Source organism: Callithrix jacchus, chromosome 13 (genome assembly GCF_049354715.1).
Source record: "Callithrix jacchus isolate 240 chromosome 13, calJac240_pri, whole genome shotgun sequence".
Classification (NCBI taxonomy): domain Eukaryota; kingdom Metazoa; phylum Chordata; class Mammalia; order Primates; family Cebidae; genus Callithrix; species Callithrix jacchus.
In genome coordinates this window covers 9542222-9561650 of record NC_133514.1, presented here as the reverse complement: position 1 = coordinate 9561650, position 19429 = coordinate 9542222, and the positions used below count along the sequence as shown (strand labels likewise).

Sequence of the window (19429 nt, the reverse complement as noted above, 5' to 3'; positions counted from 1 at the left end):
TACATACATATATATATATAATGAAATTTTAACCAGAGCACTAAAAAAATAGTAACAATTAAAAAAACAGTAACAGAGAAAAAAAAAAGAGCTACACAAAAAGAAAAAACTAAGCAAGCAAGAAAATAGCTTACTTACATCCAAGGTAAGTTTAGGAAAATTCATAGCTTTCATGTTTCTGACTGTCCAAAAAGTAAAATCACAAAAATACAAGAACAGGTGTAATACCTGCATAGAAAATTCATGTTTTAAAAAGCCCACTTCATTTAAATATAAGAATGGTATGTTGAATGCCCATGTGCCAGCTGCAGAAAAATCTGTTTCATGCAAATGAAATACAAACCTGTGCTTCGATGATTTGCTAAATATATTATATTTTCTTTATTTTTTGGCAAATCTCCATATAGCAATATCTACAAGATAAAACAAAAAAAATTACTTTGATATTTTAAAATATCTACAACTGTAATACACAAAGACAATGTGAAGAAATTGACAGACAAATGATGTTGTGAATATTTCCATCCATGTTAGACAAAAATTAGATTTCTCACAGGAGCCTCAGAGATCATAAATAGCTCATATACACAAATAGTTATGTATAGGACAGGTTAATGGTCATAAATTAAAATAGAATAATCAATATTCTCATGAGAAAAATATGGCAAGCATTTATTGATTGCTAACAATCTATAAAACACTGATCTTAAGACAAATCTTCCTTCAAAGAGCCTACAACCAATCTAGTAAAAGAGACAGACATGTCTTCAGGAACTGTAGTAAGACATCACACAAATACTATAAAAATACAGTACTTCTTCATGTTTTAAACTTTGTTTTTTCTTTTTGCAGGAAACTAGAAGGACACACAACCTTTTTTCATTTTAAAGAACTGTAAACTGCAGAGCAGAAGGATTATCACGAGGTGGAATTCTGGCAGATGAGATGAAGGAAAACATGCATGAAAATAAGAACGAATGGAAGCAGTGATGCTGGAGGCCTGCTGGGTACACAGGCAGTGTCATGGGCGAGGAGCAAGGAGAATGGAAGGGTGGCTCTGAACCAGAATGCCAGAAGTCTTTTGAATTACATGCTAAGGATTAAAACTTAGTCTGTAAGTATGAGAAAAACACGGTTCCATGGTTAGGACTCACTTCATCTCCACCAAGAACAGAATTCAAGAAAAGGGCAACTTCCAGTATGAGGGAGGAGCTGGTGAGAAGCACGCAGTGGGCTTCTGGTCCACCAGCCAGTTTATTTTTAAACTAGGTGGGGGGTACACATGTGTTCAATGTACCTCTGTTAGTCTGTCTGTTGTTTTGTGTGTCTTACATATTTTAAAATCAAATTTTAAGGAAACTGGGAGTACACTTGTAAAGACTTAAAAGGAAATGGCTGCTAACAGTGTTCATTCAGGACATTTTTGTTTCTGTATCTTGTCATTATGGATTATGCATGATTATAAATTAGCTAAGAATTTTTAGGTCTATTTTTTCCATAAGTATTATCTTTTGGTTGTGACACTATTTATTAATATCTTAAAAAGAGAAAAAAGAAAGGGACAATTAACCCAACAACTTTGTAGATAAATGCACCTAGATAATACAAAGTTCTGGAAGCCAGGGATGTGACTGAGGTTTCCATTACTTTCCTTAGAAACTGCACAGTGCTATGTACATACTATGCTTAAATATTTGCCCAATGAGTTTTTATTAATAAAGTTTATTGATGGCATAAATTAGTAAAACCAATCATTTGATCTGTTCAGAGTTAAAAGTGACATCCTGGCTTGTGAGTAAATCCCCATTCTCTTACCAACAAGCCAGAATTGTGTCAAGGCAATTGCATATGCACTGATTTAAAAGTTTTGCACAGGACAGGCACGGTGGCCCAGGCCTACAATCCCAGTGCTTTGGGAGGCTGAGAAGGAGTGGGTAGGCAGGGGCAGTGGGGCAGGGTGGGAAGATCTCTTAAGCCCAGAAGTTCAAACCCAGCATGGGCAGCACAGCCAGACTCTCTCTCTCTAGAAATATAAGAAGATTAGCCAGGGATGGTGGTGAGCACCTGCCCATAATCCCTCAGAAGCATCCAGAACACATTGGACACCTAATGACAAGTCCGTAGCCCTTATGGCCTATGCACTCTCCATAGCCTGATCAATCTTCTACCCTGAGAGCCTAGCACCAAGCTGGTTTTTCACAGATGTTTACTGAATTATTGTTTACACTTTTGTTGCCAGTAGGTAAAGCTATATCTCATTTTTAACATAAAGGTAATTTCAGAATAAACACAAATAAAATCATTTAAGAGGACCAGTGACTTTTTAAAGGCATCATTCTGTAAATCTAGCACTCACTTTTAAAATCACATTAGTTGCTTCTATAAATGTATCCTGCAGATAATTTGTCACTTCAAAACAAGGCACATGAAAACAAATGGCTTTTCCTTTTGCTTTTCATAACTCTTTAAGTAATTTTAAGTTCATTATAATTGCTTCTTCGTGATTATTTAATTTTAGCTTCACCAGTTTTTAAGAACTCATCACACATCCCTTTATAGAAAAAAAATTCTCTTTCCATTGATTAATTCAGAGGCTGCCAATAAAAATGATATTTGAACAATTATGTTAATTGAAAATGAAAAGCTATTCTGCTTTAGTCAAACACACTTATTCATCTTGCACAAACTGGCTTTCACAAGAAGACCTGGATTGGACGTGGACTAGTTTCACCTCACCTTGATCACAACTGTGTTAATTTGCTCCTATGATATGTAAACTGCCTAGTGACTCTTTTCATCTTAAAAACAGGTAGGAATATGGAATCTAAATTGATCACATGCTTAACAGCATAGCCTCCAAATTACAATGTCTTTTCTAAGAATTTATATTATATTCTTTATATTCTTCATTTATCTCAATAATGTCCATTTGCCTTCTGCATGCAAAACTTGAAATGATTTTTATTTTAATTTTCATTGTCAATAAGTATAGGTGACGCTGTTGAAAGGGATCAGAGAATACGTTACACCAAAACAAGCTACTTTGGCATAAGGATTATATTGAGCTGAAGGCAGCTGAGAAATAGCAGATACAAGATGAGTTCTCTGTCCTCCCCTAACTGCCTAAGGCATGGCATAAATTTGCCTGTGTAAAGGTGATATGAATTTCCATTGGTAAAGGTGTTTCCCTGTCCCTTATTGGGAGACCAGAAACTGGCAACATAAATCTGCACAGCAAACCTTATTACTATACATTTCCTAGTCATCTTCCCACAATTCACCACCCCGGGAGCTGAAACTCTCTTTTCCTTTGACTAGTCACTTCTTTATAATTTATCATCCTTTGTTAAAATCACATACAAACCCCCTTTAGCCAAGCACAGAGGGGCACACCTACAGTCCCTGCTACTCAGGAGGCTCAAAGAGAAGAATTGCTTCAGTTCAGGAGTTTGAGTCCAGCCTGGCAACATAGCAAGCAAGACCCTGTCTCTTCAAAATACAGATAAAAATAAAAATAAAACCCTCCTTTGAGTTTAATTTATTTCCCAAGGACCTTGTGCATGTAAAAATATTAACATCAACAAAATGGGTACTTCTCATCTCCTGTTAATCTCTTAATTCACAAGCCCTAGCTACCCCAAGAAGGTAGAGGAACAGTTTACTCTCCCCTATGCTATAATGTGAGAGCCACTAAGAGGTAGGCTCTAAAGCACTGGACTTGAATTAAGACTTGAATTTGAGTCCTTATCTATCACCTTACGGTGGGAACTTGGGCAAAACTCCCAACCTCTTCGTACCTATTTCTTTGCCTGTAAAATGAGTGTAATAACAGTAACTGCCCCTCCTAGGGCTGTAGTGAAATAAGCAAAACCATGTAAACTACTTCACACAACACATAGAACATAGTAACCATCTAAAATATGTTAAACTGTCATTATTATTATCCAATGACATGGAATTTTTTATTACAAACTGTGTTAAATGATTAATGGATAGGAGAAAGAGCTAGTCTATCTCTCCCCACAATAAGTCTTTGATTACACAGATGTACAGCTATAAAGAATTTCAATTTGAATAAGATTACATATACAGTTACACTGTTTATAACCTCTTGAACTTTTAAATGTATTTTTATGCCAACAAAATATATTACCAGTTAATCATAAGGTTTCTGCTGTAAAATATACAAAAACTAGTCCTTTTCTACCCAGTTTAAAACATTTAATTGAATAGTAAAATTATTACTCCCTTCTGAAATAAGATCAAAATAGCAAATAGCTACTTACCCAATCAATAATCAATAAATACAATTATCATGCAATATTTAAATGGAACCTAACAGATGACAACGTTCTTTTCTTCCTTTCGCTTTCCTTAGCAAAGCCTTCATTAAGCTTTCAAAATAGCACATCACATGCAAAACTGTTCTGACTAGGTGTTTGGACCATCATGGCTTACTACTCTCGCATTGTTCTTACCATGTCTAGTGAATAAACTGGCTGACTGCATTCAATGAGACACATGGCTGTTTCCATAGTAATCATAATGATAAGAACCCTGGTTCTTCCAACTCCAGCACTGCAAGAAACAACAATGGGTTTTTCCTTGGGGCCCTTTTATTTTGTACATGACAAACAAAACCCAGAGAGTCACTGAATTACCAGGGTCTCCATGGTCAGGCCAACCTATGTAATGGAATTGAGTGATGGAAGACTCTATCATGTTTCTCTTGGTTAAACAGCAGTGTGATCTTCCTGAAGATAAAGGCAGTGCTTCCTTCTGAATGGCAGATGGCTTGCATCCATAGGATGAACTTCCTGTGGGTTCTGGCCAACATTGGTATCATTTAACCCCGCCACATTCAACTTATATGGTCAACATTACAACCATGGAGGAGCCTTACTCCCAGGTCATCTGCCAAAAATCTGTTCCAGTTTGTGGTAATGCCCCTTGACAAGCACTGTTCTGATTTATAATGCTGGGATTGCACCCATGTAGTCTTCATCACCTTTTAAAATAACACGTGTAACACGATAAGGCAAACTACCTCTGTATTTTTGGAAAGATTCCAAGGTAATCTGGCAGCAGATATTGTCCTTCCAAGTTTTTTCTGATAAGTTGATCAAACTGTGTCAAGGCTGTTCCAGCGATAAGCCCTCGGCTAGCTGGATCATGACTCCCACAGGAAGTGATCATGCGGATGGACACTATCTAGTGGGGCTTTCTCCGGAGTGTACTGGAAGTCTGTCTCATTTTCCAGCATTTCTTCCACTACTTCATATGTAGCGTTAGGGAGAACTAGAAGCATGAGTTCCCCAGAATGTCACTCACAGTTAGGTTTAATCAGCAGGACAACCCAGTCATGGGTGTGTTCTGGAATGTCCCAAACACTGATCAATACAACTTGGTCTTCTCTTCATTCATTCGAGGGTCACAGAGGTAAAAGGTGTTCCTGGTGCTTCTCAGGACATGATCACAGACATCTTCTGATCATATCCCCTTTTATATGGACTCCAAACTTTCCACTTACCTCAGGTTTACTCTGATTAGAACAAGATTAGCATGCAGAATACCACCATTAGGAGTAGACTTTTTAAGAGAAGATGGAACATCAATGTTTCATTAATATGATCTTCCAGATTTTGTTGGAAATGTAAATAATGAATTTGGTTCCAACTGTTTTTCTTAGATTGTTTGGGTGGTAAAGCTGGAGGCTGTTCATCTCCAGGGGTCTCTTGTAATGGTGATGATTCCAAAATGATGCTATTAGCTTGTGCTGATAGTAGTGATCTCTGATTGACAAATACTTTGGAGGAAGTGTGAACCACATAGTCTACCAAATGACCGACTGAAGATGGTCATAACCAGGTTCCCTCTTGCATGAATGCAGAATTTTAATGATTAAGCATTCCTGTTCTAGGCGGCAACTGTGATGGAAGACTTCATGCTTCTAACCTTTTCACCAGATGTTGAATTCCTGCTTACTACTTCCCAATGCATTAATTTCCAAGTCAGTGGCTTACCTGACGACCCCTACAAGTAGTCTGTCTGCCTTTTCTTTGCCATACTGAACTAACTGAACTTCAGTTCTCCTACTGTGCACTAGGAATTTTGAACCGAATATAAAATAATGTGCAAAAAAATTCTTTCTAGTGGGAAGTGGTCTTCCCAAACAGAAGAATATGTAATGTTCTACACTTGCTCTCCACAAATTTTTACATGCTCTATAAGTCACCATATTAAATCCTGATCATCTTTCTCTAGATTTATGCAAGTCATTTTCAGAGTTGAACAAAAAACTGTTTGCACTTAAATTTTGACAATCTTCAACCCTGGAAAGGTACTCATTCATAACCTGTTATAAGTCAGAATTCTTCTGACGTCATTCCCATCATAATTTCATTGTTACTTTGATCCCTTGCATAGTGGAATTCAACTCCACAGAGGTCTAAAGTACTTGCTGTGTTTAGGTAATTAACTTCTGCTTCTCAGGGATATAAACATATGTTGCTGATGTAATTTTACAATTTTTCAAAAGTTTGAGGATGATCAGGAATGAAAGAATAACCTGACACGTGGCCTACCAAGTTCTCTGACTGTAGTCTTCAAGGTTAGCCTGAACAGCAAATGAAGCTCAAAGGGCAGCAGTATTGTAAAGACAGGGCAATCTTTCAGTAAGAATGTCTTGTTAAATTTGCAAAAAGTACTAGTACTGGGCTAACTGTGGAATCATCAGCCACCCGTAAATTACCTGTCTTGTTCAGTACAATCAAGATGCTTGCAGACTATATCTAACAGAACGTGCCACAGCTCATGTTTATTTGCACTGAAAGCTTACAGTGTTTTCCACAAGGATGTTACCAACCACCTCTGTAGGCTGTCTGTCTCAGGCCAACTCTGTGCTTGTATATTGTAGATTGTAGGTTCTGCCAGCAGGAACTTGGAAATGTGAGGTCATGACTGTATACACAAGGTCTTCATATCACAGCTGCATCCTCTCAGCTGAAGATAAAAAGCACCAAGGCCAGGCAGTGCTGGGGAACGGCATGTAAGCTCTACATACATGCTGGGGATTGCATGTGCAACCACATCACGCTGTGGAGCTGCCACGACCTGTGCCGCCCAGGAGGGCCATCAGGTTCTTTCTCATACACTCGGCATGCATGTATCTCTTGGTACTCCCCTTATTTTATATCCTATTTGTCTTTTGGTATTGTTCTTATTTTTGAGGGTGTGTTTTTTCTATGATGTACCAGTCACTGAGCTAGGCAGTTTCACATATTATCTCATTTTGCCTTCAAAATAACATGGCAAAAAGTATTCTATGTAATGATGAGAATCTTGAGATTAAGAATTTGACACTTACTCCAGATGACACACAGAATGGCAGAGAAATAGGAATTACACCCAGGTTTCTCACTCCAAGATCCCCAAATCTTTTGACTGTGACAAAACTATTCTCTGCAAAAATTTCAAATAAAAAATGTCAAGTGAGAAGGCTTCTCAAATATTAGAAGCTTATTTAATCTTTTTCACTTCTTATATCAACCACAGAATTATAAGGAACCCGTTAAAAAAGTAAAAACCAACAAAAAAAAATTTCCTACATAAACACAAATCAAGACCAGAAGCAACACAATAAGTAAGTGCACCAGGAGCTGGCATTCACTACATTACATGCAACTTTCAGGTGAACCACCTGCTTGTCTATGCAACAGCCCCCACCCAGTTAACCATTTGGACATAGGTGTATTCCTCCTTTATTTCCTCAGTTCTTTGTTAGTGACTTTAATTTGGGAACATCTCAGTATACATTCAAGTTTTCTTTTAAGTGACATCTTCTGGCACTGCTAAATTTTGTGTTACTTTAGGGTAGAGACTGTATTTTATCAGTCTAGAACATTAGCATCTATTAACAGTATGTGGTTAGCACTTAGCACATGGCTGGGACTTCGTACGACTCTCCGTTTCAGGTATCATCACCCTCAATTCTTTCTGCCCCTGTAATGCTCATGCCAAGATGGAGCACAGTAAAGTTGTCATCCAAATATTACTTACACTTATACACATACACAGTACTCTAAAATCTCCAAGCAACACATTCTTATTTGGGTTTTCATTTCTGGTGCCTACAGAGAAATAGAAGAAACAACATAAAACCTTGGAGAATTGCATAGGTTCAAAAACTACAAAAAGTACCGGTTTTTATTCACAAGTAAACCAAGGTTTCTCCATACTGCTGTCTGTTTGAGAATTTTTTTTATAACTTCTCTGGCTTTGCTCATTTTGCCTTACTCTTGAGGGTAGTTAATGTTTCTTCCTCCTTCATCTTTTTAAGGAAAGAATGAATTGGACTCACTAGACCTGTGTACCCTGTTAGATCAAAACTTACCAACTTGTAATGCCATTCAGGAATTTTCATCCCTTAAAAGTGAGATTCATCCACATTTCCACAAAAATACAGACTAGAATCCCCTAGAGTACTCCACCTTTTTACTTTTGAGACAGGGTCTCGCTCTGTTGCCCAGGCTGGAGCCTCCATCTCTCATGTTCAAGCCATTCTCCCACCTCAGCCTCCCAATTAGCTGGGACTACAGGTGCAAAACACTATGCCCAGCAAATTTTTGTTTTTGGTAGAGATGGGGTTTCACAACGTTGGCCAAGCTGGTCTTGAATGCCTGACCTCAAGTGATCCACCCGCCTTGGCTTCCCAGAGTGCTGGGATTACAAGTGTGAGCCACAGCATGCCCAGACTACTCTGCCATTTTTGTTAAAATAAAAAGTAAAATCAAGTCATTCTCCCTTTATTGCCATCTTCAAGAGGTTACAATGTTGCGGAGGGGATGATACATACATTAAAATATGCTAATATTGTTAGTGTGCTATCTGTTAATATTACATAAAAGTTACCCTGACACTGAGATGGGGTGAAAGCATGACAGATGGGGAAAAGCTGGGCTTGAGTTGGAATTCCAGAGAGGAACAGTCCAATGTGGGGAGGGAAAACCTAGACTAGAATGAAACTAAGGAATGGAATAGTTAACCAGGGCAGAACTTAGAGAGCCTTGAAGGCCATGCTTCAAACACTTCATGTTTATTATGTTATTAATTGAAAACCTCTTTTCCCTAAACATCCATGTTCAAAGTAAAAATCAGAGTAGTTCTTATAGGCTTTCCCACTAACCCAAGCAAAGAGTTACTTTATCTCTGTACAGCAAAGCTAATAAACACACTCTAATTTCAGTATTATCCTATATCGTAATTGTCAGTTCATGTCTTTCCTAGATGAATACCTTGAGAAATAGGGATCTCATTTCAAGCAATATAATCAGTGTCAAACAAAGCATCTTTAGAAAATGAATGCTCGAAACTCAACTGTCTTGCACTAAATCCTGGCTAGATTACAGATGTGAATCATGGGTACTCCCTTTCCCTTGTCGGTAAAAGAGGAAGAACGGTGCCTACCTTGTAAAGATGAAATTATTTACATAATAGAAGAATACCTGCACACAGCAGCACTCACTAAATGCAACTGTGTTACTAACCCACCGTCTTCTTCTTCCTCCATGTTCAGTCACAAAGCCCTATCAGCTAGCTAAAAGAGATCTGGAATGCTTTTCAGTCTCGACGTCCACTCTTTCTACTCCCCTAACCATCATGTCTCGCCTGGATGACATTACCTTCCAAGCTTGATCTTTTACAGAGCTCCACACAAATGTCACTTGCTCAGGAAGATTTTCCAACCCCTACCTCTAATCCACCCGGCTAAATAACCTGGCACGGCACAGTGAATTTTAATTTCCTTGGTATTGTTTGTCTTCCCACACTAGAATGTGACCTCCATAATGGCAAGTACATTGTCTATCAAACATTGTATCTCTTAGTAGCCAGCACAGCACCTGGAACAATGTGCACGTGGGAACATCGCAGGGATTAAGGGAGTAACACTAGGTTCTAGAGATCCCTTACTGAAAAGTCACTACTTAGTACTGAGTTGTCCAACTACTAATACCAACCTCTAGGGAAAGAAACCATAACAAAATGAGAAAAGAGTCAAGGAAAAATTAACTTCTGATTCCACTTAAGAAGTGTCAGCTCCACAAAATTACACAAATTTACCAAAAAGGGAAAGTAAACTAGGTATATGTGGAGTGCTGTTTTTCCTTACCTTCCATCGTAATGGCACAGAGGTATCCCCAGTTACACGGGTGTATTTCATGCTTCTGCACTAAAAAAAAAACTCATCTAAGAAGTTCATTTAACTAAAGAATCTTACCACAACTCAAACACTTACTTAAATGCTCTTGGAAGAAATCTAAACTTACACATCAAACTGGTACATACCTGGGAAAGGTGTATGCAGTGCAGGAGTAAAGGAAACTTTAACTTTCTCAAAATATTGTGGCTTTATTTTGTATGTATATTTATAATTGCATCTGTATATAATTGCATGTATATATTGTATCTGTGATTTTAAAATAGAAAAATAAGGCATTAAAAACCTATACACAAATGCAACCTGAAATAACTGGTTTGTTCACAGAGGTTCATCTTTATAAAGTGTAAAAGTAAGAGTTCTAATTGCATTTCTCTAGGATGTTCCTATACGCCTAGTGAGTTAACCCACTCTCTAACCAGAATTTAATTGTGTTAGACTGGAACTGTATTTGACTGGGAAATGTTTAATTTCCTATAGTAAAAGTTTTTATTATTCTGCTTAAACAAGCAAATACAGAGGCACACCCAAACCTACACAGTCCTATTACTCTCGGCTAAAGTGAAGGAAGTAATTTAAGATCTATTTAAGGTCTTCACTGAATGATGAGTAAGCAGAGAAGAGTAAAATTAAGGATGCAAGCTACAATTCGTATTCTCATTAGGACTACAGATATTAGAGAAGACGCTGGGCAACGCTACAGCAGAAATGCAGAAAGAATACAGACGTGTCATAAAGGGGAGTAGTAGACTAGATCACTTGCAAGGTCCCCTCTCCACTTCTAAATAAGCATGTTTCATTCTGATGAAGGGCTCCTTTTACAGCCAGATTCAGAATACAAATTTAACTCATCAGGAAGTTAGGACTAGTTTGATAAGCAGTGCTACAAAGAGAAAGATCCAGTTATAAATGGTCTCTAGATGAAAAGCCTTGACTGTTTCTGAGGAACGTGGAACAATGTTTCAGTTAAGAGTATGAATCGGCTGAACATCAAGGTATGGTGAATCAAGGACAGATCACTTGAGCCCAGGAGCTTGAAACCAGCCTGGGCAACATGGAAAAATCTTATCTCTACCAAAAAGAAAAAAAAAAAACAAAAAACAAGAATTAGCTCAGCATGGTGCTGGGCACCTATAGGGAGGTGAAGTCAGGCTGAAGTGGGAGGACCACTTGAGCCCAGACACAGAGGTTACAGTGAGTGGGAATTGCACCACTACACTCCAGTTTGGGCAACGATGTGAGACTCTGCTTCAAAAAAAAGTATGAATCCTTAGACAAGTTAAGAGCGTATTATAGAAATGTCAAAATCTTAAATTCTTTATCTTCTTTCTTGTGTTTTTCAAACTATTTTATAAAGCAGGTCAACTGAAAACCTGTTTATCTTAAGACTGTGCATTTTATTGTTATATTACACTAGCATTTTGGGAAGGGGAGATTAGCAGTCAGAGTCATTTAATGTAAAATATATTTTGAAGTAAACTCCAAGTGTTACCAACTAATTTAAACAAGATAAATTGGTAATTATAATATTAATTAGAGGCAGGGCATGGTGGCTCACATCCGTAAGTCCAGCACTTACAGGTCAAGGCAGAAGGATCACCTGAGTCCAGGAATTCAAGACCAGCCAGGGCAACATAGCAAGACCCCATCTCTACAAAAACTTTTAAAATTTAGCTAGAAATAATGGCATGCCAACAGCTCGGGAGGATCACTTGAACACAGGCTTTCAAGCCTGCAATGAGCCATGATGGTGTCACTGCCCTACAGTCTGGGTGACAGAAGAAGACCATGACTCAAAAAACCCAAACCCCAAACTACTCTGTGTTGATAATTTTTTAGCCTACAAATTTCAATGATCAGTCTTCAGCGTATTTCATAAAAAGGGGGAAAAGAATTTTTTAAAAAAAAAGCAGCAAAGAAAAAAGAATTCTAACATTTGAAGACATTCTTTTAACTTCTAACAGCTTCATGAAACATGCTAAAAAGATTTTTCATTATTTATCATAAATATTACAGTTATTGTTTATGCAGCTATCTCAACATTTAGGATATATCTAGATCCCGAGGATAGAATTCTAGGCTATAAACTAACATAAATCTAGTTTCACTTCAACTCATGATGACAGAATTTAAGCTAATTTCATTCCTTTTTCATGAGTCCTACCCACTCCTTTGCCAGTCCTCCAACTTTCCTTTTAATTTCCCGTAAGTTTTCCTTAAACTCCAGCTCAAGGATACACACATAGCCTCTTATTCTGAGTATCAAAGCATTCCATATTCAAGTCACTTCCTATCCTACAGATAGGGCTTTTCAGTGGTAAACAAACCAAATACCAGTATATTCACCATGTTACACATAATAGTCTTAGCTTAGAAGTTATATTACCTTTAATTTATAAATATTTGTTATTTCTATATATATATCATATACATATATCATATACACATATGTATACCTAAATATATATCATATACATATATATTATATATATAAAATCATAAGACATAATTTCAGAATCAGTTAAGAATTAAAAGAATACCAAAATATGAATAAGTTGATTATTACATGGAATACAGACCGGTTCTGAAAATAGAAGTTAATCAAATGCTCTGTTAAAGGATATGTGAAGGTAAATCTGCAAATAAGAAACTAAGATTATGGGAAAGTCAGAAAACTTATTACAGAAAAAAGCAGGTTCGCTGTTAAAGAAAGCACAGACCAAAGTGATTTCATATGTAAATACCTAAAGCAATAAGGCAAGTTAAATTGAGAAGTAACTACAAAATACTGAATAGGTGGAACTATGGAGTTCATTATTGTGGTGAGTTGAATGGCAGCCCCTTTAAAAAATGTGTCCACATCCTAAGCCCTGTAGCCTGTGAATGTTTTCTTATTTGGAAAAAGGATCTTTGTAGTTATAATGAAATTAAGAATCTTGAGATGAAGAGATCATCCTGGATTATCCAGGTGGACTCTAAACCCAATGACAAGCATCCTTCTAAGAGAAAGGGAGGGTGAAATGTGAGACAGAAGAGGCCAGGGCCAGGATTGTGAGGCCAGGTTGAAATGACTCTGGCCCAAGCCAAGGAATGCTGCCAGTCATGAGAAGCTGAAAGACACAAGGAATGGATTCCCCGCTAGGGCCTCCAGAGGGAGTACAATTGAGCCTACACCTTGATTTCAAACCGTTGGCCTCCAGAGTCACGAGACAATACGTTTCTATTATTTTCAGCCACTTAGTTTGAAGTGATCTGTTTTGGCAGCCCAGGAAAGTAACACAAGTACTTGAATCAATGATCTGTACTTGGCAGGTAAACCACAGTTTACCTAGTACAGAGGTTTAAGTTGGTTTTCAAAAAGTCTTAAACTATGTGAAACACATAAAACTTATAAAATGCTTATTACTCATTCGACAGAAATAAATGGTGAAGAAGGTACCCAGTCAAGTTTCAGTACTAATGAGAGATTCTGAAAGGACCTAAAAGGATAAATAAGTTATAAAGAATAATTTAAGTAGCACTGACTGAAATATTTCTCTATCTCAGAGATACATATAAAAATAAAGTAGTGAAATTAGGGAAGAAAAAAAGATATTTACCTAGACTCCAAGGAAAATCCAGGTAAACTTGTTGGAAGCAGGTTTACATGCCAAGCACAGATCACAAATCTCATGGACCTACTATTTCTCTTTACCTCAAAAATTCTACGCAAAAGAAAATGTTCTGCAAGAACTACTATGAACCATTCATTTCTTTAAATGAAGGCTTGAAAGGCATAAAAATGTCATTAAATTGGGAGGCCGAGGTGGGTGGATCACGAGGTCAAGAAATCGAGACCATCCTGGTCAACATGGTGAAACCCCGATCTCTACTAAAAATACAAAAAATTAGCTGGGCATGGTGGCGCGTGCCTGTAATCCCAGCTACTCAGGAGGCTGAGGCAGGAGAATTGCCTGAACCCAGGAGGCGGAGGTTGCAGTGAGCTGAGATCGCGCCATTGCACTCCAGCCTGGGGAACAAGAGCGAAACTCCATCTCAAAAAAACAAAAACAAAAACAAAAAGAAAATGTAATTTCAGAAACACTAAGTTTTACAGTCATTTAAAAAAATAAGAGGCCGGGCGCGGTGGCTCAAGCCTGTAATCCCAGCACTTTGGGAGGCTGAGGCGGGTGGATCACGAGGTCATGAGATCGAGACCATCCTGGTCAAAATGGTGAAACCCCATCTCTACTAAAGATACAAAAAATTAGCTGGGCATGGTGGCGCGTGCCTGTAATCCCAACTACTCAGGAGGCTGAGGCAGGAGAATTGCCTGAACCCAGGAGGTGGAGGTTGTGGTGAGCCGAGATCGAGCCATTGCACTCCAGCCTGGGTAACAAGAGTGAAACTCCGTCTCAAAAAAAAAAAAAGAAATTGCCAAACAAAAAATCCTTCAATGGTATATTCTGCATCATATTGTGTGGGACACTCTATACTCTTTGAACAAAAAGAACATAACCCAGCACAGGTAGAATTGTTTTTTTAAGAGGAGAATGACTTTGTTCTGAGCTTATATCCCAGCCCAGGCCAGCTGTCCTATGATGTGAAAGTAAAAACTTCATCATGATAATGATCATACATTTAGAGAAACTTGGTGAAGTTATCATGTAAAGGGAAAAAATAGCCTGAATTATTGAGATTTTTAAATGAGGCTCATTTTAAAATTTACCCGGAAACCATGGTCTGGAACAGCACCTTTCTTTCCAAGGAGACAGGGATTCTGATTTAAATGGAGGCCCTGGCCTCTCCTAATTCCTTCCCCTCCAACAACTTGCAACTGGGGCCATCAAGGGTCCATCAGCAGTGCAACTGCAAACTAAATATAGTAGCTGACTGACCACAGGGTAAAAACAGCTGCTCTAAGGGGGGAAAAAAAGTTAGACAAAATGATACCGTCCCATTTTCCCCATCCCACCCTAACCCTACCAAGAAAAGTAAAAGAGGACTAGGTGGACATCGGGAATAACCAAGAATAAAGCTGTTCTTTCAAACTGAGAAATAAAAGGAAAAGTCACATTTGTAATTTTTCATAACACTTCAAGTAACTACTGTTAAGAGGGCCTTCTACTTTTATGGTTTCTCAAATGTAATCTACGCATCCAAACAACAAAGAACCAGTAGCAGAAAGAAAGTGATCAGGCAGCAGATCACCGACACATTTAAGCTCAGTTAAAATTGGCAACAATTGTATCTAGTTAGGCTTCTACCGTAACAAATGCATTCATTTCCTCGTCCAGCTTTCACTTGACCTGAGGGAAGAACACAAGATAGAATTGTACTTCCGTTTCAAGAGAAGGTCATTGTAAAAGCGCACTTCGGAGGGCAGACATCTACGGTCTGTTCCAACATGACCACCTCTTTGGACCAAAGGCCAGAAACTGCCAAACGCATGCCCTATTTAAAACGTGCATCTGCACCCACTTTGCTAAGCAGCATCAGACCGGGGCGAGAGGCCAGGGCCGAGGGGCGAGGGGCGGGAAAGGGGCGGCTGGTCCCACTTGTAGCCTCAGAACCACGCAGCCACCGCTTCCTAGACAGCGATCTCTGCGGACCCGCAGGAAGCATGAGCAGAGAGAAGGCGAGGAGACGGCACGTGCTCTCCTGGCTGGGTCCGCCGGGCCGGCCTGGAGACCCTCGCCACCTGGGGGTAGCGGAGGGGTCCGCTCCCCCGGGAGCTCGGATGAACGCCGAGGCCCGGGAGCGGGAAGACGGCTCACCTGGACCCCGGTGTAATTCTCGAAGAAGAAGAGCACCATGCTCTGGTAGACGCAGTAGAGCCGATCGTCCAGCGCCTGGTAGAAGCGGGAGGGCAGGAAGGCGGAGAGCAGCCGCCAGACCCCCCAAGCCAGCACGTAGGTGGGCGCTGTGCCCAGGAGCACGACGCTGGGCAGCAGGTAGCGCATGGAGTACGTGTGGAGCACCAGGGACAGCAGCATCTTCTCGGCTCCTTGGCAGCGGGCTCCCGCCTGCGTTCGCCGCCCGCCGCCCGGGCCTGAGCCGCGGCCAGCAGGCGGCCAATCACCGCCCGGGCTCGGGCCGCCGCGCCCACCACCCGCTCCCAGCCTCCGCCCCCAGCCGCATGGACTGCGCCGCCGCCGGGAACGGGGCGGGCGACTGCGGGGCTGGGTGCGCTGCTCGCGGCGGCCAGGCAAGGGCACCAGCGGCCCTCCGGGTCGACAGCTCAGGGGCGCTCACACCCCATGACCCTCACCCATAGCCACATCCCCCCCCGCCGGGGGCGGGGCTCCGCGGCAATAATACGCCTTCTGATTGGTCTTCCGTTGCCATAGTTTCCCATCGGTGACAATAACACGTCTCCTGGTTGGTTAGCTTTGGCCAACAGTTGCCGCACAAACTGCCTACTGAGCACGCGGGCAGCCCGGCTCCGGTCACTGCGCATGCTCCCCAGCTGTGCCTGCTGCAGACTGGCGAAGCTGAGTGAAGGGTTCCGGCCGGAGGAGGTTCCGGGTGCCTCTTGTTCTGCTCCCTCGGCCGGACGTGCGTTCGGGCAGGCTTAAGGGTCGCTGGAGCTGCCTGAAACGCGCCTCTCCTGCTCACAGGCCCCTGGGCGCCGGGGAGCACACAATTAGAGCAGTAAGAAAGGGGGTGTTAGCGTTGTCAGAGGTCCCAGGTTGTAAGCAGCTCGGGTATCCTCATCTGCTCACTGCCGGTCCTTAGCACTGGGATGTCGTCTCCTCAGTTTCCCCTCTGAGTGCGCAGCAGCCCTTCCCGCCCCTTTCTCTCCGCCAGGGTGTTTAAGAATTAGGGTTCATGTTTTTCCCTTAATAGCAATGATTATACTTACAAGTTTATGCATAGCTGAAGAACCATCCCACAAAGATATTTCCATACTGTTTATTAGACCTTTTCAAAATTCACCCTCGCTTCATTTCTCCAGAGCCTGTTGGACTTGTTTCTGATTTTGTTTTTTAAATAAGGAGCCTCACTTTTTTCTGTAATAATTAAAGTACTTGAGTGTACACGTAGAACCCATAAAACACATACTTTTGTAGCCTTCGCTAAAAGCTAGGAAGGCTGGGTAGCTCTATTATTGATGTTAAAGCAGATCCACAGGCTTTCTGGATATTTCTTTCCTTTGGCTACAGTAAAAATGGTTTAATATGTAACACTTTTCAAGAATAGTTGTACTTTAACAGAATGCCAAATGCTTTACCTTAAATATGTATATATTATTTATATTTCCTGCCTAATGGAAGCCTGTGCTACTTTTAGGCAGAACAGCATTTCAGTGGAAAGTTTTAATCCGGGCCAGGATGGTTACTTTCTTTATACATGATTAACAGATGGTGACCTTTGGGGATAAAGCCAGGTGAACAGAGATCTCTCAAGTAACAAGTATTTGAGGGCCAGCAGGAAGCATTACACAGTAGAAAGAGCTTCTCTCCCTTTCTGTGGCTGTCACTGCCCTACATTGTAAGAACTAGGTTTAGTACTGGAGGGGGAAAAAGTCATGGGTGTGGACAATGTGCACAACTAATGGTTCTCATGCTTTCTTTAACTGAGACCAGACATCCCTATGCTAGAACAATGTGTGAAAAGATAAAGCAGGTTCTGTGCTCACATTAGGATTGCTATGTATAAAGTCAATAAATACGTTTCAATGTAAATTTGTTACTGTGAATTACCCCAGATTACTGTTAGTCACCAAGTTGTAAACTTTTGTGCAATGTTTGGCATGGAAACATGGAACTTAACTTTCTCCTGTTCCCTTTTTATGTTCAAACCCAGCTCCTGACTTTATCAGTTATTCTCTGTGCTGCTCACGTTCCTCTCTTCCTTTGAACAGTCACAGATCCACCCTCCATTTCTGCCATGACCTGGCTCTGTTTCCCTGTCTTTTTTTTTCCCCCTTCCTTCCTTTTCCATGCAAACCTCTTCAAAATCAGTCCACACCCTCTGCCTCCTTACCTTGTACTTAGGTTGAGCCCTTGCAGTCTGATGACCTTTTCCACCGCTCTACCGGAATGATGCTTCTTTCAGACCACAGCTGACTTCCTCCTCTGTATAACCCTGCTGGGCACCTGTCGAAGAGTGAAAAGCAGATTCTGTGTGTTCCTGGTACAATATTTAACAAGGAGTTACCTGTGGGATGAAAAGGGGGCATTGATGGTTCTATGGGAGCATATATCAAGGCAATCTAATTTAGTATGGGGACAAGGAGGACTTTTCAGGTAAAATGATATTTAAGGTGATTCTTGAGGGAGTTAGTGGGCCCTCCAAGGGAGAATGGCACATTTGAATGCCTGAAGCTGAGAAAACATTGTATTCTCATGCATAGCACCGGAGTGGGCCATAGTGGTCTTTTTAAAATTTGTTGAGTTGCCCCCTGAAAGAATGCTGTGATTCCTATCACACATTCTTAAATTGATATTAAATGTTTTTATCAGCTGGGCATGGTGGCCCATACCTGTAATTCCAGCACTTTGGGAGGTCAAGGAGGAAGGATTGCTTGAGCGATTTGTAGAGTGAGACCTCCATCTCTACAAATAATTTTTTTTATTAGCTGGGTGTGATGGTGCACACCTGTAGCCCCAGCTGCTCAGGAGGCTGAGTTGGGAGGACTCGTTGATCCCAGGAGTTCAAAGCTGCTGAGTGAGAGCCATGATCGCACCACTGCACACCAGCCTGGGCAAAAGAGAACGACCCTGTCTCAAGAAAAGAAAAAACCCACAGGCTTTTAATTATAAACAGTCGCAAAAAGAAGTAAGTTCTGATGAGTTTTGAATGATGTTGTAAAAATAAAGTGATTACAGAAAAATTTTAAATATATGCAGTGAGTTACAAATACCATAGTGATTTTAAGGAGAGGAGTGTCATGCTTATATTTGATATTTTTAGTTGTTCAAGCATTGTGAAGAGTACATTTAAACAGTTTGGAGACATAGCTAGGCTCCCAGGTAGAAAGGATGATAGCAGCTTAGCCCTGTGACCATGTATGGAGAGAAAAATTAGTCCATCATGTACAGCCTTCTTGGAGGGAAATTTGACAGTATGTTCTAAGAATGGACAGTGACATGGTTTGGATCTGTGTCCCTACCCAAATCTCATTTTCAGTTGTAACCCCCAATGTTGGAGGTGGGGCCTGGTGCAAGGCGATTGGATCATGGGGGCAGTTTTCTCATGGATAGTTATCCATCCCTTTTGGCACTGTCC

At 40.4% G+C, this 19429-nt stretch overlaps 1 protein-coding gene, 1 long non-coding RNA gene and 1 pseudogene across 13 annotated transcripts in view; 1 reads left to right on the top strand and 2 right to left on the bottom strand.

Annotated features, from left to right (window-relative positions):
* Positions 1-16486, bottom strand: part of AGPAT5 (1-acylglycerol-3-phosphate O-acyltransferase 5) — a 60685-nt gene extending 44199 nt beyond the window's left edge. For 2 of the 7 annotated variants that reach the window (XR_013525430.1, XM_035269833.3), the window contains exons 1-5: positions 15973-16486; positions 10345-10465; positions 10169-10228; positions 8059-8129; positions 344-413 (exon numbers count right to left, since the gene is read on the bottom strand). Coding sequence is in view for 6 of the 7 variants with exons in the window: in XM_035269833.3 (XP_035125724.2) it covers positions 344-413; positions 8059-8129; positions 10169-10228; positions 10345-10465; positions 15973-16191 (541 nt within the window). In the remaining variant the exon portion in view is untranslated. The remainder of the gene's footprint in view (positions 1-343; positions 414-8058; positions 8130-10168; positions 10229-10344; positions 10466-15972) is intronic. The other 5 variants (XM_035269834.3, XM_078347079.1, XM_035269840.3 and 2 more) reach the window with 5 other exon arrangements.
* LOC118146719 (tyrosine-protein phosphatase non-receptor type 4 pseudogene) lies at positions 2906-7360 on the bottom strand (annotated as a pseudogene).
* A 180-nt stretch (positions 16487-16666) lies between the features above and the next one.
* LOC118146720 (uncharacterized) overlaps positions 16667-19429 on the top strand; it is a 38997-nt gene continuing 36234 nt past the window's right edge. For 5 of the 6 annotated variants that reach the window (XR_013525431.1, XR_013525433.1, XR_013525436.1 and 2 more), the window contains exons 1-2: positions 16667-18334; positions 18780-18979. This is a non-coding gene — a long non-coding RNA (uncharacterized LOC118146720). The remainder of the gene's footprint in view (positions 18335-18779; positions 18980-19429) is intronic. The other variant, XR_013525435.1, reaches the window with a different exon arrangement.